Source organism: Epinephelus lanceolatus, chromosome 3 (assembly GCF_041903045.1).
Source record: "Epinephelus lanceolatus isolate andai-2023 chromosome 3, ASM4190304v1, whole genome shotgun sequence".
NCBI classification, from domain to species: domain Eukaryota; kingdom Metazoa; phylum Chordata; class Actinopteri; order Perciformes; family Serranidae; genus Epinephelus; species Epinephelus lanceolatus.
In genome coordinates, this window is record NC_135736.1 from 4,070,716 (window position 1) to 4,092,841 (window position 22,126).

At 41.6% G+C, this 22,126-nt stretch overlaps 1 protein-coding gene across 7 annotated transcripts in view; it reads right to left on the bottom strand.

Moving 5' to 3' along the window:
* Positions 1-17,118, bottom strand: part of ctnnd1 (catenin (cadherin-associated protein), delta 1) — a 41,502-nt gene extending 24,384 nt beyond the window's left edge. For 4 of the 7 annotated variants that reach the window (XM_033623250.2, XM_033623252.2, XM_033623248.2 and 1 more), the window contains exons 1-5: positions 16,983-17,118; positions 4,231-4,378; positions 752-826; positions 507-632; positions 9-295 (exon numbers count right to left, since the gene is read on the bottom strand). In XM_033623250.2, the coding sequence (XP_033479141.1) occupies positions 9-295; positions 507-632; positions 752-826; positions 4,231-4,371 (629 nt within the window). In that variant the 5' untranslated portion in view covers positions 4,372-4,378; positions 16,983-17,118. The other 3 variants (XM_033623249.2, XM_033623253.2, XM_033623254.2) reach the window with 3 other exon arrangements.
* Positions 17,119-22,126: the final 5,008 nt, after the last annotated feature.

Consider the following 22,126-nt stretch of genomic DNA (forward strand, 5'->3'; position numbering starts at 1 on the left):
CACTATACCTGTAGCGATTATCCATGTGAGTTCCCCTGCTAAGGCTCGCATAGGTCTCAGATGGGGGTCCAGTGCGGTACTCCTCGTAACTCCCTGGTGGTCCGTAGTGGTAGTTGCGAGGCACAGTGCGAGTGGGGTAGTCCATGGGCACACCCCCTCCAGGTCCCGGTCTGTAGACCATGGGTGCAGTGTAGCCCCCCATACCGGTCACTGAACCCCCACCATCCAGGGAAAGTGTGTCTGACACAGAGGGGATGACTGTGCGAGTGGTGGTGGTCTTTACTACTTTCTTTACCTTACAGGACAAATAAAGGAAGAAAGGACACATGATTCAACAGTTAATATTTACAAGTTTAAAATGATGTCACTTACACTTTCAAGTTAATCCAGAGATACAATCTGAAAGGAGCTGTCTCAAAGAATCCTAACTGACAAGCTACTATAACACAAAACTGTTCTGCTGTTGTTGTCATTTGATGCGGTCAACTGCACACGAAGCAAGTTACCGTAGTTTCTGTGCGCCGTGTGGTCCCATCTTCACTGGTCTCCACAGAGACAACAGGTGGTGCCTCCTGAGGATCTTCCTCCACTGTGTATGTCTCCTGCACCACCTGGCCAGGCTCCATCCTGAACTGCATACACGTAGAAATTTCAGAGAAAAACTGAAATGTAGGTCTCACAAGGGATATCCTTTGGGTTAACTCTCTTAACAATACAACAGCTCAAAGAGAGGAATCGGAAAGACACCTACGTGATGTGTCCCGTTGATATAACCCTCGTTCAGTGTCAGCCTCTCTATGTCTGCATCACAAGTAATGCGGCCGTTCTGCAGGGAGGAAAACATACATGTTAGAAGATCCAACACAGACAGAGAGACAGAGACAGACAGACTGCTCAACATAAAAAGATAGATATGCATTTACGAACACATACACACACCACAACATTAACTGAGCAGTTGAACTTTTACAGCCATCAAGAGTGACAGGCTACTCATGAACAGTACTGAGCATATATGAAAGCTAGAATTACTGCCCTGTGGTTGTATGCCTCTGCGAACCAGTCACGTTTCTCTTACAGTTTACATCTATGTCTGTGAAAACATGGATACTTCACACACATCTTCTACCAAGCAGCACAGAAGATCTATACAATCAGCACAATTGTAAGGTGGACACCCAAGAATAGTCACCAATTCAGTAACTGACCAAATGTCTCCATTTTCTGTTTTTGAGTTATGACGTTGAGTAATGGCCAGATAAGTGTTTTATGCAGAACATTATGATGTCACAGTGAAGTTGACCTTTGACCTTTTGGATATAAAATGTCATCATTTTATCCTGTTAGACATTTGTATAAAATTTTGTCGCAATTAGCGCGTGAATTCTTGAGTAATGGCCAAAAGCAGGTTTTGTGAGATCACAATGACCTTTACCTGTGACCACCAAAATCTATCAGTTTATTCTTGAGTCCAAATTTGAATAAACTCTCTTGAGGCCTTCTTGAGATGTCGCATTCAGGAAATAAGATAGACGCAAGGTCACAGTGACTTTGACCTTTGACCACCAAATTCTTATCAGTTTGTCATTGAGTATAAGCAGATTTGTGTGCCAAATTTGAAAAAACAAAATTACCTCGAGTTGTTTTTGAGATATCGCCTTAACGAGAATGAGACAGTTCATTGTTGAGTAAATGTTTGTGCCAAATTTGAAAAAAAAATCCCTCAATGCCCTCTTGAAATGTCATGTTCACAAAAATTAAACACATAAGGCCACAGTGACCTTAACCTTCCGTAATCAGTTCATCGCTGAATCCAAATGGACGTTTGTGCCAAATTTGAAAAAAAAATTCCCTGAAGGTGACTGATATCGCCTTCACAAGAATGAGACAGATGCAAGGTTGCAGTGACCTTGACCTCTGACCACCAAAAAAACATACTGGTTCATCATTAAGTCCAAGTAAACATTTGTGCCAAATTTGAAGAAATTCCCTCAAGGTGTTCTTAAAATATAGCGTTCACGAGAATGGGACAAACAGCTCGAGAGACAACCTGAAAACATAATGCCTCCAGCTGCAGCTGTCTCCAGCGCAAAGGCAAGAAAGTGAAAGAAGTAACAGTAATCAACTTTCATCTGAATCATAATTCAGATGAATCTGTATGTGCTGAAGCTCAAGCATTTTAAGTGCTGTGGGATTTTTTTTTTTTTTTTATAAAAATATACTCAGGTTTTTTATGTGTTGCATTACATTGATGCAAGAAGGTAATGACATCCCAAATGGAAATAAACAAGCATGATGTTTTTCAAAAATCAAGTAACAGTAGAGCGCTTGTGTTTATAGATAACTCTGGAAGGTATGTTAACATCATGAGCATAAACACAGATGCTTTACTTTATGCACTCTTCACCTCTGAACACAAACAACCAAATGGAACTTACTCATCAAACAAACATGAATGATGAATGGTGATAATGCAGTTAACAGATGACATAATTGGTAATGAAATTAATAATGAGCCACAGAAAGACATAAACAAAGAGACAAACTTCTCTCTCTTATAAGTCAAAAGCACCAGCATTGCCTGCCCAAGAGTGGTGATGGGTGTGGTGCACTTCCCATTCCAAACACAAGGGGAGCGCTATGTATCCCTCCTACCATCTCTGCAGCCTTATCTCCACTACTATGGGGGCACAGCCAGGGGGTGAATTGCGCAACAGTGATTCAGAGATGGGATAAATCTGTCTCATGCTGACAGACTTTTTTAAAATTAAAAAACATAACAGAAATATCTTGCTGAAGGCCAAAATAATACTTGCAGGAGGAGCAATGACAGCCTTTTAAGGTGCCACTCAGCCTAGATCAGAAAAACAAGACTTTAAGCAAATGACCACAGTCTTTAGTTCAGATAAGGGCTCTATCAGAGAGAACAGTAGAAAGTGCCAGGCAGATGTGAGCGTGTGGGAACCTGTCAGTTAAGACTGAGCTCGTGTTGCACTGTCTGGGAGAGTGGCAGAGGCATGCCTAAGCCTTTGGGCTATGTAAACACACACAGCAGAGATAAGGACCAGCACAGGCTACATTTCTGTCTTGCTCTCACTAGAAAACACACTCTTCCTTATTTCTGCTCCTAATCAGTCACTAGAATTAGCTGGGACTGCATGCCCAAATGTAAGAATGGAAAAGGGAAAGTGAGAGAGTGAGAGGCCAGTTGTTTTAGAGTGTTTCAAAGGTTGCCTCAGGGCAGAGAGAGAGAGAGAGAGAGAGAGAGAGAGAGAGAGAGAGAGAGAGAGAGAGAGAGAGAGAGAGAGAGAGACTCAATAAGGAAGCGAAAGAATGAGCTAGAGAGGGTGTGTGTGCCTGCGTGTCTGTCTGTGAGGTAAACTCAGAGCATGAAGTCACTCAGCAGCCTCTGAACCAGGTAACTGACTCATGTATGATAGAGAGGGTGAGTAAGCCAACAGCAGAACACACTTAAGCTATAAAACAGACTCAGTGATCAGGATTTTACCAAGATTTCACAGCTGATGAAACAGGTCTGACTAGACCCTTGTCTGAGTTAATGGACTTTGACCCCATGAAAAAGCAGCTGAGGGGCGTCTTCCTTACACCAGAAATACATACAACTAATTATAAATAAACCAACTGGCTGAACTACGAACAGTGTTTCAGGAAAAGCTCAATATCAGATATCATCAAAGACATTGCTCTGCATGCAAACTCGCATGGACAAGTCAAGACAAACATGATGGGTTAAACTGAGTTGTGAAGCTTGATTGGTGGAGGGATGGGATGATGATGGGAGGACTTTATTTTGAATGAGACATGGTGACAGTGACTGGTGACATGGTGACAGTGACTGAGGAACCAGTGAAAAATGGGAAAAAAGTGTGATCAAAAGCTGTGGAGCAACAGAGGGTATAAATTTCCTCCTCAGGAAGGCTGTATTGGAAGGCACTTCGCTCCCTTTTTTTACTGCATGTTCTTTGATTGATTGAAGTGTACTTCAACACTCCAACCTGACCAAAACCTACCGAGGAGCTATTTTTTTTCCCTCTCAGGTTTGGTTTAGGTTCCGCTGCCATCCAGCCAGTCAACACAGATGGGATGGAGGTGACCATGGAGATGACAATGGATGCACTCGCTGTGATCAAGGGTGAATCCAAGGGGTTTTTCGATGGAAAATGTGCGTGGCGGTGGGAGGGAACAGAAGTGGGGCTTTTTCTGTGTTACCTGCATGTTGGGGAGGGGGCGGGGCAGGGTGCCGGCACACGACCTCCGCTCCTCCTCCAGAGCTCGGCTCAGCATCTCAAACTGCCTCTCCTGCTCCCGCACCGAGGCCAGCAGGGAGGCCGTACTCGCACACTGCTCCATTCACACACTGAGAGCAGAGCACAGGACAGGACAGGACAGGACAGGACAAGATCAACACCAAAGAGTAGAAGAGATTCAACCAACACCGGGATTTCATCGAAGCACAGACATAGAGCGAGGCTGAATCACCCACGTACACAGATATAAAGGCAGAGGGGCCCTGGCACCTTGCACTTCTGGGAATGCACACTCAGACGTGCTTATAAAGTTAAAATTTAGAGGTTAATAATTAGTAGGAGCTGACACAAGAAGGCAAAGCAAAGTAAGATAAATGAGGCAAGACAGAGAACAAGAGAAAAGAGGAGATGAAGGACGAGGTACAGAGAAAATGTGACTACAGACAGAACAAGAGCAAGAAACACTGTGAGGATTAACAGCAGGCACACAGAAAGTGTGCTACATGAGGATTTATCTACAAAAGTGATTATTCAGTGCAAATTCAAGGTGGGACCAGCATCAGCAGAGCAGGGATAGAAGCAAACTGCTGTCACTTTTACAGAGCATTTCTTCGCCTTCTGTTGCGCAGGCTTAAAGATAGAGGTGAGATACAGGACATAACACAATTACAGCATGTTTTCAGCTGCAGCATCAGGAGCTTGTTAGCACTTCTTCATTTAAGGATGCAGAGAAAGTGAGGAAGGAGACAGGAGACAAGTGCAAGTGTGAGAGCATTCAGAGGTGTTATCAAGAGACGTCATCAGTTACACTAAATTTGACTAAGGGTGTGGCAGGTCTCATTTTTCTCACTTTCTACATTGCTAGTTATTATACTCTGAAAGTTATGATATGGAGGGCATTTTAAATTAGATTGAAAATTGCAGGAAAAGACATAAAAATTGGTCAATGACTTTTTTAGGATTTCAATCAATGATCCAGAGTCAAGTAATGCTAACGTAAGCGTCAAATAGCTTTTCTAGGGAAAAAAAGATAAATTAAAAGCAACCAAAAAGAAAATCAGTCAAGGGGACAGCTTCCTGATATTACTGTTAAAGACAAAAAGGGCTGCATAATGACAGCAAAAAATAAAATTTTCATTATTGTGCTCAATATTGTGACCACAATTATCAATCACACTGATATATTTTCAACAAGTCTTAAGCAGCATTTCCACCAAAAACTTCAGGTAAAGTACCTTTAGAACCATATATAACCCATACGAACATGTACCTTAGCATTTCTAGGGTTGGGTACCGCAACCTGATGCCAATATGGCACCGGTTCATATACGAATGGCACCTAAAAGACCGAATCATGATGCAGGTTATCGGTGCCACATTTTGGTGCCAGGTTGTGTGAGGACCAAGTGTGCAGTCGAGAGAGCAAGAGATGGAGAGCATGTGTGATGGTGACTGGTATAGTGACGCTGCAGCGACCGGATCAGACAGTATGAAGTTAAACATAGATGCAACGTGTGTACACTCACGTCTGTTTGTCAGTGAATATATGCTAAAACTCTTCAAGACCTGAGCCAAGCTTCCATGTCTTGCTTGTCATCTGCTGATTAAAGTGAAGGAAGATAGCCCCAAAGTTAGCAAGCCAAGTTAGCCTCACAATGGAACCTGACCAGGTTCTGTTACGGTTGACTGTTAGGGTGGACCAGCTATACTCACTTTGGTGCCAATCTCAGCCGCTCCTAAACAGATAATAGAGAAATGTCTGGCTGCTGAGTCTGAGTTATGCTGTGTCCCCTACCATTATATTAAGGCACTCCCGCCCCCCCTTGAAGGTCAAGGTAATGTTATTCAATTTTATTTTCTTTATAGCCCCAAATCACCACACAAGTCAAATAAGGTCACCTTTCCTATAGAACAGGTCTATACCTTGTCCTTTTTTTAAACAAACTAAATAGCCTTATGTTACTTATATTAACGCACACACACAGGTGAGCACTCTCCCACCTGTGGACAGAGAGAGCGCATCAGAAAATATGTTGCGTCAACCACCTCAAAGGCAGACAAAAATATCTGCCTTTTTTTAAATGCTCCCAGGGTGGTGAAGATGATGAAGGAGAAATGCTCTGATGTTTAGTTCACTGTACAGTTCAAATAATTGTTCAGTTGTTATATTGACTGCTGTCAATATAACAGCCCCCCCGTCTGTCATATTCAAACTGAAGGTGTGTTGATAGATTTACTTTATCAAATCATGCACTGAGAAAACATGCAAGAAAACGTTCATCCTTTTATTTATATATTATAAAAAATTTTTAAAAAAATTTACCGTCATATCTGTTACCTAGTAAAGATGAAAAGGCAACAAAACATCTTTTTATTTCATGATTATAATTTACTGATGTATAAAGACCTGCCACAATATGTACAGTGGTCACATAAGTGTCAAAAGAACAGCCACAAGCTTTCCTAGCAAGGTGAATTTAATGATTATTCAGAGATAAAGTGAGTGCTTGATACCACACATTTCAAGGGAACACAAAATACTACAACATGCATTCCAAAAGATGTAGCTACCTGACTTACATGACAGTTAATTGTGGAAGCAATCGACTACAAATACCAGTGATACCAGTGCAGCAAACAGAAACATGCCTTCACAGTATTAGGATACTAAACATCAAAGAAAAAAAGGAAGCGAGTTGGTTTTAAATTGTCAACCTGGAATTTTGCAGCTTAAGCAGATGCCACAGATGACCTAAGCCTAAATTACAGAGGCATGATAATCGGTGAACGCCACTCTAGCCCAAATTATAACAACGACAAAGTCACTTTTCTCAGACTTGCTGGCAGGAGACACTGGTGAGGGAGGAATGAGGAATCTGGGGAGGATAAATTCAACAGTGTCTGTCTAATAACGAGATGACATAAGCATGGCTCATCTCCAAACCAGGGCAAAAACCATTTTCTACTTCAAAGTTAACTGACTCACGTAGATCAAATCTGCTCATCATCTGCACACACAGGACTGACTGAGCGAACAAAGACTCCTGTATTACGAGAGAGCACAACTGCCAGTGTGAGTGTGTGCGCACATCTGTGTGAGGGTGAGTGATTGTGTATGTGGGTCAGAGACTAAATAAAGGTGGCAAGAGTGTGTGGCTGACGTTGGCTCTATCCTTGAATGCCCGGAAGAGCTTTTGCGAGTTTTGATGAATTAATGCTGCCTTGTTTATTTCCATTTGTGTGGAGGCAAAAAAACACACGTGTGGAGAGAAACACAGGAACCACACAAACAGAAACATTCACCACCATTATCATAAATTCCACAGAGAGATTTTGCGTGTCACATCCTGTCTCATCTGTTGGAAGCTGTCCTAATAAGGGAGCTCTTCACTCTTTCATCATGCTGCCCTCATCCATCTCTCACACCAAAGTTTTTTTCCCAGCCAAACATTTCAAACCTGAAAAGGGAGAGTGGGCTACATTACTCTCTCTATACCAATCAGGGCATCCGACCACAAACCGACAAAGTGCTTCTTTAGTGGATAATGCTCACAAATTGAGAGATGGTCTGACATGATCTCAAGTGGGAATTTGTGACCAAACTGTAAAGCTAATAATGCATTCAAACTTAAACTCGACTTAACTCAAAAGGTATTTGCTGAGATCCAAAACACAAGAAGCAAACAGGGAACTGGACGTGGCAGCAAAGCTACAAATTAATGTTTGTAGTGTCATGAACGTTGCCCATAGCAGCCATCAAGTTTTAAAGTGGGACCATGATTTTAACTTGGCAATAGAGAGCTGACACCATATATCAGATATCAGATATGTAAAGATAACACAGTGTGGGTTATTCTTTGTGGCTCTGTCAAAACATCAACACTTCTTTGAGAGCACAGAGGAAGACTGTCTCTTGTGCCTTCAGGCAAACAGACAGGCAGACCCACACAACCTCTACAGCTATCCAAGTCCCGCCACTGACATTCTTGTGGCAGGGAGCAGTTGCTGGTGAGAGAGTTTTTAATGGCTTTATGCACTTCAAGCCTGGGCATTAGTCATTAATCTATTGTAAGGCCATTAGCAGCAACGCCAAATCGTATCTGCTAATGGGATAGCCCTGGAATTACACTGCTAAGCCACTTACCATTCTGAGCCAACACACAACACAGATGCACATACGCACTATCAGTGTCCAGTACTAATTAGCCCTTTTTACACAGAGATGGCCCTATAGGGCCACTACTAGTGCTGCACGATTTAATAAAAATGTGCAATTGCGATTATGGTGGACAATATCATGATTTGCGATTGCAATTACAATATAATTACAATATACAATATAATGAATAAATTATATCATGAGTCTTTTTGCTTGATTCAGTGTTTCCCCTAAATTATATTAGGGGGGCACTGATAGGGATGTCACGATTACTTGATTTCACTATTAACCGCGATTTAAAACGCCACGGTTAATTATTCGTAAAGATTCCTCAACACCGTCACTCTCCAAAGATTATGCTGCGACGCAGAACCATATACAGTAGGTCAGCACAACTCGCACGGAACGAAAACAAAGTTACACAAGCGGCGTCTCCAAGTGATGAAATATGGATGAAGACTTATTTCCCCCCCCCCCCCCCAAAAAACGGATAAAGTCAGCCGTGTGGGATCATTTTGGCTATCGCAAAATCACCAAGGGGTCATTGTTGACGACGGCTTTCCAGTTTGTATAACATGCAGCAAAAAAGTCGCGGCCAAAGGATCAAACAAGAGTGACATGATACAACACCTGCGGGACAGCCACCCGGCTTTACATGTGCAAGTAAAGGTAAATGCTCAATAACTGGGTTAAAATACGTCAATCTCAATTTATCTAATGTAACACTGAATTAAAAAATTAAATGTCAGCGTGTCATTTGCAATTAATGGCGTAGTGGTATGATACGAGTTGGGCTTACAGTGCAACGTGACAAGCTAAGGCACGTCTCAAAAATTTTTTTGATGGATAGTTTTGCAGTTTGTGTGCCCACAGCGTGAGGTTGTAATGGTTTTGGGTCCATGTAGCTCTTTAGAGTGAGACGACAGGAAGAAACTCACGTCCACACGAGTGCGGGATTTCACAAATGCTCGTTTATTTTTACATCAACTTAAAAACACTCCAACCTTACCAAGCCCGGTTGTACGGCTACTACATTTTCATACATGAACAAAACGGTCGCCACACGTACTTAAAACCATCACTGTTGTGTTGAGAGATAAAAGAAAAAGCAGGAGCACATGGAAATAAATGAAACTTAAAGATCTATAAGGAGAGTTCATGTGATTTTACACATTTATAGTGTGAAATTAATTAATGCATAATAATCGTGATAATCGTAAAACCATGATTATTTCTCTGACAATAATCGTATCAAGTAAATCTATAATCGTGACATCCCTAGGTACTGACCTGACAGTTATTGTTATGGACAGACACTACAGTGTCAATGGCCATCAACGGACAGAGCACAGTCAAACACGCTGCTCACACAGCAGCGCAGCACGGAACTGTACACACAGCGTGCAAGCGTGTGTTGCGTTCAGGCGTTGTCACGTAAATGACAAATTCCAGCACGCCATAGCACAACGCAGCAGCATGTCAAGTGGGCCGAAACCGAGCAAAATTGCTCAATTTTTCATTTGTTATGGAGTCCATGATTCCCCTGTGACACTTACAAATGTTTGCGTAACTGTTCTTGGATGTTGTTTTATGAGGCTCTGGTGGCTTTCAGTTGTCTCTTTGTCTTTAACGTTACACTGCTCGGCTTTCTCTCGCATGCACTCTTCCTACCTTTCCCTGTGCTGTCTCAAGTGTTGATATAGACTGGTCGTGTTGCTGCGGGACGTGGCGACTTTAACTTTTAAACTTTTACACAGCACGTCTTTCTGTTAAACATCGCTGTACCTGAATCCCAACTATCGCCATGTAATAGATGTTGCGTTTTTTTCGCCACTAACTCAGCCTGTTCATGGTCGTGCTCATGTTCTTCTTCAGCGTCTGTGTTGGTCACTGCTGCATGCTGGCTGCATGCACCAGGATAGCTTGTGGGCGTAATGTCAACAAACTCTACACACTACAGGAGAGGCAGTCACATTCACAGGCACACACCTTAACATTTATTTACATTAAATCACAAATCGCAGCCTTTTATGCAGTTATGTGATCGCACAGCCTGACATCGCAATTGCGACTGTGATTAGATTAATCGTGCAGCACTAGCCACTACTAAGTCCCTTCTTCATACCACCTTTGCATTTTTACACAGAACCCAACTATGGCAGCATCATGGCGCTATAGTCTGTGATTTTAGACAACATGGTGGTATTGCAGAATCAAAAGAGGTGTGACAGGCGTGACATTTAACACAAGAGTGTTGGCCTCTAATGTGACATATTACATACGTGTCAGCAGCGCTTTATAAACAATAACAATGGCACAACATGGCAATCTTTTACAGTCTGTTATATGTAGGCTGATCTCGTTCTCTGCTCGGAAATTATGGAGCTTCCGGACCTCAGTGTTTTCCCAATTTGCAGACATTTTCGTCCACTCTTTTCTTTTCTTTGAGTTAGCCGCTAACTGTTAACACCTACTTTTTAAATCTCCCATGGTGAGTCGCATGCATGACACATTGTCATTGTCACACCCGTGCTGCCACGATCCCATCCTGCCAGCTGTCCCATTTATACAGACGTCATTTTGGTGCTGTTACTGCCACCGTTCCCATCTCAGAGGTGAGACAACTCTGCCCCCCATTCCGCGATTGTACCTTTTACACACAACAGCAAGGCAGCATAACAGAGTGAATTTCCCGCCTTGAAGAAGCAGTGTAAAAGGGGCTACTGAAAACTTTGGGAAGTACACACTCACAGCCCGTTAATCTGTCTATCACCCAGCACCCACTGAGTACTGTGACTACAGTGTATTCCCTCATTATCATATGCTATCAATTCAGGACTTAGTCACTGGTGGTAATGGCAGACTGACATGCATAATGTTCCAGTCTATGCGCACATACTCACACTGCTGAGGCAAAGCTATGGTAAAATGTCGTTGTGGCTTGGCCAACTGCTCCGCTGACTCAGCCTCATTTGAATGGTCACACAGAGATTTGGCCTCTGTGTGTGTGTGTGTGTGTGTGTGTGTGTGTTTTGTGTGTTAGCCTTGGCCCACATCCAAATACTACCGCCTTTGCCGCCCTGACTTGAAACCATGAACCCTCTCCCTCCCATGTGGCCTACGGTGTGGTGGCTGCAGAGAGCGCACATGCACATACGCCCACCCACACTCTACACAGACTCTTCAAGGACCTCTGAGAGTCCAGCTGTCTACTATTGTTGGTGAGGAAGGAAACATGCAGGCAACTGTAACTCAGAGAGCAAAAAAGTAAAAAAAAGCAAAAAAAAACAAAAAAAACAAACAAAAAAAAAAAACAGAGCACTCCGTAATAAGTATATGGTCACCTAGACAGAACTAAGACTGTAAAAGGATATAATTGTAAATGGATATAATATTGATGGGAGGCTGTAAATCCTGTGGGTTTTCAGTCATTTTAATATCACAATAAAGATTTATGTTGTCTTTTCAAACTGTTAAATGCAGCATTAGTTAGGTAATAAAAAAATCTTCTAGCTGAGTGAAACAATAAAGAGACATGATGTCATCTAAAATATTGTCTCAAATAAGGTTGCAATTAATGATTTTCATTACTGAATATTCTACGGTTTGTGATAATAATTGTTTAGTACATTAAAGGAAGTTAGACTAAAATTGCCCATCACAATTTCCCAGAGCCAAAGGTGACATCTTCAAATTGCCTGATTTGTCCTGTCAACAGTAAGAAGATATTGAATTTACAATGGTATGGACAAACAAAAAGAAGCAAAACCTCACATTTGAAAAGCTAGAACCAGAAAATGTTGGGTCATTTTGCTTGCAAATTAACTTAAATTATTCATAGATTAGCAAAAATGTGGTTTGTTATATTTCTGCCAATCTACAACACTGATTTCAAAACAGTTGGTACAGTCTGTAAAACATAAATAAAAAAATAATGCAATGATTTGCAAATCCTTTTTTGACCTATATTCAATTGAATACAGCACAAATACAAGATCATTTCTCATAAATATGAACACACTCTGAATTTGATGCCTGCTACATGTTCCAAAAAAAGCAAAAGACTGAGAACGTTGTTGAATGCCCAAAAGAACCCTGCATGGAAAATTCCACAGGTAAACAGGTGAAGTGGTGACAAATGATAGCATCATAAATAGGTATCAAAGAGGCATCCTCAAAGCACAGCTGAAAGAAATGTATGGATTTCACCATCTATGAACCATAATATCATCAAAAGATTCAGAGAATCTGGAGAAATCTCTGCACACAAGCGGCAACACTGAAAACCATATGGCCACGTCTTTGATCCCTCATGCTGCACTGCATATAAAACCATCATGACTGTACAAAGGATATTACTACATGGGCTCAGGAACACTTTGGAAAATCGTTGACAATAAGACACAGTTCCTTGCTGCATCTACAAATGCAAGTTAAGACCATGTAAAGTGGAAGCCACATATCAACAATATCCAGAAACCCTGCAGACTTCTCTGGGCCTGAGCTCATCTGAGATGGACTGACACAAAGTGGAAAAGTGTGCTGTGGTCTGACGAGTCCACATTTCAAATTGTTTTTAGAACTCATGGACATTGGGTCCTCCAGACAAGAGGAAAAGGACCATCCAGACTGTTACCAGCTCAAAGTTCAAAGCCAGCATCTTTGATGGTATGGGGGTGTGTTAGTGCCCATGGCAACATGAGTAACTACACACATCTGTGAAGGCATCATGAATGCTGAAAGGTACAAACAGGATTTGGAGCAATATATGCCGCCATCCAGATGATGTCTTTTTAAGAGACGGCCCTGCTTAGTCCTGCAAGATAATGAGACACATTCTGCACGTTACCACAGTGTGGCTTCTAGGGCTGCCCCTTGCGTCAAGTTTTGTTTTTTTTTTGTTGTTTTTTTTTGCTGGTCAGTGTGCTGTGCAGTGTACTTCTGGGGATGTTTTGGTGCCCAGACTTTGCTGCAGAGTAAGCGCCTGACTTTCACACTGCTCTTTGGCAAGGACAGCTGCTGACACAGTAGCCCCTTTTCCACCGCAGGAACTTTTATCAATTACCTGGAATTTTGAAAAACCTCTGCCTCAACCCCACATTTACCCTGGAAAAAGTACCCAGTAGGGGGGTAGGACTTTTCAGATTACCCGGAATTCTTGAGGGGCGGGGCTGTGTGCTGATTTCTACAAGTTTCACTTCGTTTGTGTTTTGATTAAGGATGGGTACCAACACCCAGTACTAAATTAGCCCCGGGGCTAAATTATCAGAGACCATAGTATTGATAAGCACTGACATTATCGGTTCTTTTCTGCCAGCGCTGAACTCCTCCACACACACACCGACGCGACACGGTAACCTGTGAACCACCAAGCAGCCGAACTCGAAAATGACTCGAGTTGACGGCAGCTACACTCGTTACTGTAAGTGACATTAATCCTTAGCGTGTAAGAAGCCAATACTTTATCAATACATGTGTTCAGCAGCATGAACATGTAAACATGTAGAAAGCAATATTCAATACGCTCCGTCCACCCATCTCTCATCCACCGTCACTAACGTTATGTCTTACACAAGGACAGCACGCTAGTTCAGCTGATAGCCAATTGTTACTAATAAGCTCAAATGACAGCTGTCTGTATGTAGACTAACTTAGTTTGACACTTAACATACTTCAAACTTTGCTGCTGGCTGAGACAAACAGCCCCAACTCTCTACACCAGCATGTAGTGCTGCACGATTAATCTAATCGCAATCGCGATGTCAGGCTGCGCAATCACATAACCGCATAAAAGGCTGCCATTTGTGATTTAATGTAAATAAATGTTAACGTGTGTGCCTGTGAACGTGACTACCTCTCCTGTAGTGTGTGGAGTTTGTTGACATTACGCCCACAAGCTATCCTGGTGTGTGCAGCACGTATGGTCAGGTGACCAGCCGGCGTTCAGCAGTGACCAACACAGACGCTGAAGAAGAACATGAGCACGACCATGAGCAGGTTGAGTTGGTGGGGAAAAAAACGCAACGTCTATTAAATGGCGATACTTTGGAGTCAGGTACGGCGACGTTGAACAGAAAGACGTGCTGTGTAAACGTTTAAAAGTTAAAGTCGCCACGTCCCGCGGCAACACGACCAGTCTATATCAACACTTGAGACAGCACAGAGAAAAGTAGGAAGAATGCATGCGAGAGAAAGCTAAGCCGTGTAACGTTAAAGACAAAGAGACAACTGAAAGCCACCAGAGCCTCATAAAACAACATCCAAGCACAGTTACGCAAACATTTCTAAGTGTCACGGGGGAATCATGGACTCCATAACAAACTATATAATAACAAATGAAAAATTGAGCAATTTTGCCAAAAGTGGCCAAATGAACTAAGCGCCAATATCCAGCAGTTGGTAACACTATACCACTAATGATTTGTAATCAGAATGTGACCACTACTTAACAAAGAAGTAGGTTAAATTGCTGCAGTGAGGACCATGAAAGTGCTAACTGACACTCAACCTTTCCAAGAAGTTAACCACCAGTACAGAGGGAAGGTACTGTGCCACAGTTTCATTTCACAGTTTACAAATCTGTGCATTTTGATTTCACTGTGGTTACTATAATACATCTCACATGTCCTCCCCTGCATTGGAAATTGAACTGACGTGGTCGTCATTCAAATAAAAACAGACTGCAGGTGTAACGGTTGGAAGTAGAGGGAGGAAGGGAGATAAAGTGTGAGTATGGGGAAACAGTAAGAGAGAGAGAGAGAGAGAGAGAGAGAGAGAGAGAGAGAGAGAGAGAGAGAGAGGAGGAGCATGTAAAAGAAAACCCCAGCTTCTGTGTGTCAGAGGGACACACCCATGGTGTGCTCTGAAAGCCCGTCATTACAGAGGCTTACAAATGATAGCCCTGGTTAAAACAACTGGCTAAACGGCAGGACTTAAGCCCCCACAAACAAAATGGCTAGGAACAAATTCTGGGGCAGCAAAAGATATTTCTAATTCATGATTTTTTTGCCCCTCCTTTTCACACATTACAGAGGAGACATTTCCAAGATAACAGCATGTCCAAACTTGTTCACAATCTTCTTCATCTCTGTTCCAGCAGGTCAAAGCAGCCATGCCTGCAAGGTATTTAGAGGAATATGACAAGCATGTCCATGCTGCACTGAAACCCACCAATCAGCTGACTATCCCAACTCAAATAATCAATTCAGTTACTTTAGACAAGCTCTCAAATATGTCTCAGGTTGATCTGTATGCTGTTATAGTGCAATGTCACACTTGAAAACTAAAGACAAATACTACAAGCTTACTACAAGAGTGATACACTAATGCAGATTTAGCCAGATAATCCACCATCCATGCACACGAAACAACTGTAAGACAAAAAGGTGACTTAAGCAAGCTTCAACACAAGGGACTGAGTGATCAAGCAACAAACACGCCTGCCACCTTACCACACCCACACATCCAGACCTACACAACAGGTTCTTCTTCTTCCCCCCCCCCCCGCTGCTCCACCACCACCACCTCCTCCTGTCTCCATCCTCTACATGGCAGACCACATCAAAAGCCAGCTGCCGAAACATGAAACAGTGGGTTTACACAGTGGACTTTCAACGCACAAAAATGAACAGAAGTCAAAGGCAGTATGCCCCCCAAAAAAAACACGCCATGCAAGCATGATCATCTGAATAGCACCACGTAGTTTCACCGTCCGCAGAGAGTGGGCGGCTCAGGTACAATATATAATAGGAAATTGATAAGTAAGCTGAGAATGGACTTTGAGTCCTAGAAGGTTGGCCCGGTCACTTCCGTGTACTCTGACCTGTCCTGGATACACCCCAGGTCGGGGAAAAGTGGCGGAAAAGTCTACTATAACCTTGCTGCTTCGATGTCTAAAGGCAGCACACAGAAAGGACCCGACATGTACGGTTAACGTAATGTTTAACGTTATACCTGCCATCCACAAACCAGTCCATTCATGTAATAAACTGCTAATGCTGTGTTAGCAAGTCTTTGTTACGCAAAGTGGATAATTTGTATTCTCAGATGTCTCATCCAGTTCAACTGCATCTATAAGTTTCACTTAACTTTTCCCAAGTCTCACTCTAGATAAATTATTCATCATGCTAACAAATGGAATACACCAATGCTCGCTAAACTAGCTTGTGCTATGGTAGCTAGCCTGCTAACGCTGCGTTTCCAACAACCAAGTTCGCCAAATTAAAGGTCACTCCTCTCTCCACCAACAACAAACCCCAACCAGCGGTACCGAGCACGACACACCAAAAGACAGGCCATTACCTATTCTGGAGAGTGCTAGGCTTGTTTTTCAAAGTCCATAAGTGATTGCGAGGTGGATTCAGGCCTAGCCAAGAGCTGTTGCTGCTGCTGCTGCGCTGACACGATCCACACCTCGACCCGCAGCTCGGACAAGAAGTGAGTTGAGATGAGACAAAAAAATCACCTCGGCGCGATCGAGCAAAGACCTAACAACTGCACAAACAAAGTGCCCAGCGCTGGGCGACGGGACTCTGAATGAAAAAGAAAACACCCACCTATGCAATTTCCTATCTTCTCTGCCTTGGCTTGTTGTTCACTTGTCTCTGCTCTTCCTCTCCGCTGGGGGGAAGAGGCGGGTGCGAGCAGCCGAGAAGGGAACAGCATGGGAGAGAGCAGCACGGAGGCGGGGCGTTTTTAAAATCTATAGCTTACTGAACAAAAACTTAAAGGCAGCGCTTTTGTTTTTCACAGGGTTAACTGATTAAATCTGAGACAAGGTTGTCAAACATACGGCCCGTGGGTAAAAAGTGGCCCGCCAAAGGGTCCGATCTAGACCACTGATGACTCTGCACACCTTATATTGGTGCATGTAGGTGCCAGGTTTCAGGAGCAAGTTAAATACTAACTAGCCTACTTCATGTAAAATGCTGCTTCAGAGGCGTTTCCACTCAGACCATAATACACCTCTCCGAAATAACAATGAATACTTATTGTGGGTCATATTTAGAGATATTAAACATTGTGCAAAATGTTGTCAATAAGCAGCTTTAGTGGGCTACAAAACAGTCGTTATTAGACTTTTGTCTAAAAACAATATCGTTGAAACACTACTGCAGGGGCTCTTCCAAAACGTTTAATTTGTATGTAGTTTGTAAGGCAGGGATAACTTAACTTGCTTCCTAAAAAGCAGCAACCTTAGTTTGGTGTGGTGGTGTCAGTACTACTACACAGGAGTGGGCATGTATGGAAAAATGCATATGTAATGACAGTGAGTAGTAGACTGAATGTGGAAAAGCAAACTGTTGAAATTGCACTTTTTTCTCTAAGGCTGCTCATCATCTGTTTTTGGAAATGAATGATTGTTTTCAGAATGTACTTGTACGTCTTTACACTAAAGAAAGGGAAACATTTGGAGATGTTATTTACAGGTTTTATGCAATGGCGTTACTGGTCCTGCCCACCGGGCAATCAAACTGGGCTGTATGTGACCCATGAACTAAAATGAGTTTGACACCTGATCTAAGACTATATCCGTCCAATTAATAGATATAACTATCTCAAATATTGGCCACAAATTTGTTAATCTGTATTTGTGAGCATTTCTCTTTTTCCAAGATATCCCATCCACCTGACAGGTGTGGTATATCAAGATGCTGATTAAACAGCATCATTACTACACAGGTGTGTCTTGGAATGGTCGCAATAAAAGGAGACTCTAAAATGTGCATTCTTGTCACATAACACAATGACACAGATGTTGAGGGAGCGTGCTATTAGCACACTGACAGCAGGAATGTCCACCAGAGCTGTTGCTCCTGAAATGAATGTTCATTTCACTACCACAAGATGTCTCCAATGATGTTTCCATTAATTTGGCAGTACATCCAACCAGCTTCACAACCACAGACCACATGTAACCACACCAGCTCAGGACTTCCACATCTGGTTTATTCACCTGCAAGACTGTCTGAGACCTGCCACCCAAACAGTTGATGCAACAGTTGGTTTGCACAAACTGCCAGAAAACGCAGCAGGGAAGCTCATCTGCATGCTTATCATCCTCACCAGGGTCTTAACCTTACAGCAATTTGTATCCTAACTGACTTGTGCAGTTGTGAGGGCAGTTGGATGTACTGCTAAATACATGGAAACAACACTGTAAACGTCTTATGGTGGTAAAATGAATGTTCAGTTGACAGGCAATGGCTCTAGTGGACATTCCTGCAATCAGCATGCCAATGGTATGCTCTCTCAGAACATATGACATCTGTGGCATTGTGTTGTGTGATCAATCTGCATATTTTAGAGTGACCTTTTATTGCTACCATATCAAGACACACCTGTGTAGTTATGATGCTGTTTAATCAGCACCTTGATATACCACACCTGTCAGGGGGATGGAATATCTTGGAAAAGGAGAAGTGCTCAATGACACTGATTTTAACACATTTGTGACCAAAATATGAGAGAAATATATCTGTGGAGTGTATGAAAAAAAGTCTCAGATCTTTAATTTAAACCTGTCAAAAAAAATAAAAGGGCAAAAAAAGGTTTTGTCTTTAAACTTTTGTTCAGTGTAGGCTGACGTACAGACAGTATTACTTGTTCATAAGGGAATAATATTAACTCAGCTTGTCTGATGGCAGGTAGCAAGGCTACCTCACAAAACAGTGCAGTAACATTTATTGTGTGGCTTATAATTCATATCAAAGTTAACTGATTATGAAACCATTATTCATTAATAACATAAACAAATCATTAATTTAATTCACCTTCCTCCATCATGAAGAAAAAAAACTTTTTTCAAAGAAGCTTCTCATCTCACAGTTTATAGTATAATTATTCAATAAATTATCCTTAATACCAATTCAGTATTATCTCAGCCTCCAATCATTAAACATAACAGCTCACATTATTTTTGTTCCACATATGTAAATAGCTTCTAAATTTAAAGATACCACTTAGTATAGTTCCGATATTGCCCTCATGTGGTCATGGTGGTACTACAGAGCAGAATAATTGGCAATACATCAGGTTGGACTCAAATTTATTTTGGTGAAAGTACACTGCTGTTTGACAGTAACTAAATACTGTACCTTAGAAAAATGTAAGGTACTTGTTCTTTACTTGAGTATCTCTGTTTTCTGCTATTCTATACTTAAACTGCACTCAGGGGCATAGCATCAAAATCTGGGCCTTATGCATAAGCAGTCTCTGTGGGCCCCCCACCCTTCTTCTCTTGATTCATGTCTCTCTCACACACCTTTTGGATTTTTTGTCACAAAGTCATTTGGCTATCTTTTCCTGTCCTTCTTTCTTGTATTTTCTGGGACAACGATTTCCCTTTCTTACAAAAAGACATGACAGTGTACGCTGGTGCTTTGGCAGTCATGTACTCAGCCTTAGCAGCATTTAGAGTGAAATCCTCATGCAGGGGCAGACTAAATCATTTTGCACCTCTTAAGGGTGAGAGGCAGTGGTGTAGTGGTAGTTGATAAGGTGGGAGTATACTGGGTAGATGGGTATGTCACTGAGGAGGAAGTGGGTATACTGTAAATATCCAGAAAAAGTAGGTAATACCCCATATACCTGTGTATACCCTCCACTACACCACTTTTGAGAAGGCCTTTTAACCAATGTATTCAACAAATTTTAAATTTGTTATGAAACTAATTACGCTGAAATACAAAAAATGCAAACAAAACCAAACTTTTCATTCCAGGCTTTTCGAGGGCCCCCCTCCCATTGGGGCCCTGGGTAATCGGTTCCACTTCCCCTCCCACAGCGACACCCCTGACTGCACAACATTTCAGGTAATGTTGGGAAATACTGTAGGCCCACTTTTACACATTACGTCCAAAGTATATGATCAGCTTCTTAAGTCTTGGTGATTTTTTATTAGCCATTTATCTGTTGTTGTTGTTGTTGTTGTTGTTTTTACAATGAATCATTTAATTGTTTGTCAGATACAAGTGAAAAATGCCTTCACAATTTCCCATAGGCTAAGGGGACATCTTCTAATTACTTGTTTTGTTCAACATCTGAAGCAAATCCTCACATTCTCCGAGTCTGGAATCAGCAAATCCTGAGCATCTTTACTAGAACGAATTAAATCAAAATTAATCATCAACTATTTTGAAAATTGGTCATATCATCAAAATAATTTTGATAATAATACTTTACTTTCACAAGAATGCAGCTTATCTGAATGTTATAAAATATAGACAGATGCATGTGAGCAGCAAAGACAGTTTTTACACACAGTTGTTGGAAAAATAGTAATTATATACCTACAAGAATATGGTTATATGTACAGTGCAAAAAATAACTTAGCGTGGAGTTCCTCCCTTAGTTAAATCCCTGAATGCTGGCCTTTAACTTTTAGTGGTATTAGTACTTTAATTTAAGTAAAAGAATACTTCTGCCAGTACTGCATGCTGCAGCACACATTAACACTCCCACAAAGAATATCAGTGTAAATGAGCAGCAGAAAATTAAAAGAGACAAAATAGATTTAAAAAAAAAAACAAAAAACAATGATTCTGTTTTAGAAGACTGGATTTAATCATTTTCTAGTCCCACAAATGGCCACTAAGTAGTGCTATAGTATAGGTACAGAGGTGCAGTGTTTCTCCAGCACATGTTATGTTGTATGTGTTGTATTGTATTGTTGTGTTGTATGTGTTGTATTGTACATGTATTTTTATACTCAGTATTCCATGACAGAGCACGATACAGCATCAACAACAAACAGCACAGCGTATGAACTGATGCTCACTCATTTATTTGGGAAATGTCAGTGATGGCTAAGTGAAGTGTATGAAATCATTTGAACCTGATATTGTTATAAATACTTTGACTTGACTCCCCTACCACACAGATGCTGATGAAACATCCTGTCAGCTGGGTGCTGTAAACATGACGAGCAAAAAATTAAGTGTTACACAGAAGTGAAAAGAAACTGGGTGGCAGCACACCAGGGAGTGTGATACTGCACAACAACAAAACACAAGGGCTTATTGGGGAATAAACTATCTACACTGTCCTATTTTACGGTGTTTGGCGTTAGTTTGAAGAAACTTAAAACAAATTTTAAAATCAGGTATTCAGAAATAGAGGCGTTTGAGTGCATCTGTGACAATGATCAAACAAAAGTGAATGGAAGAAATGCAGAAAGTGATGATGAAGAGGAGAGGACAGTGTTTGAAAGCTTAGGCATTGACTGGGGTCATGAAGCTGTTAGACAGAGCGTAATGCAACAGCTGCCAGGTGAGTAATACACACACACACACACACACACACACACACACACACATTCATGTTGACACTACTAAACAATAGTTTTCAGATTTCATGTGCAGTTAAATAAACACTGATGATGGATCAGAGGAGGCTCACTGTGTGAAGACTCAAACTGACCCACAGCAAGAGCTGCACTGAAAAGTGAAGCAGACTTTGGTTGAATTCATAAATCATCACACATAAATCATTCTTTAAACCTGTGAAAAAAATATGTCTAAATGAAATTTCAACACTTGAAACAACCTGTCACCTTTTGATAGCTATAGTAGCTCAAAATGAAAAACATTTTCACTTACAAATAATAGCAAAACATTGACTAAATTGTAATGACTTTTCATCAACTACAACTGAATGAAAATGTTTTGTTGTCGACTTAAACTAGACTCAATCAATGAAG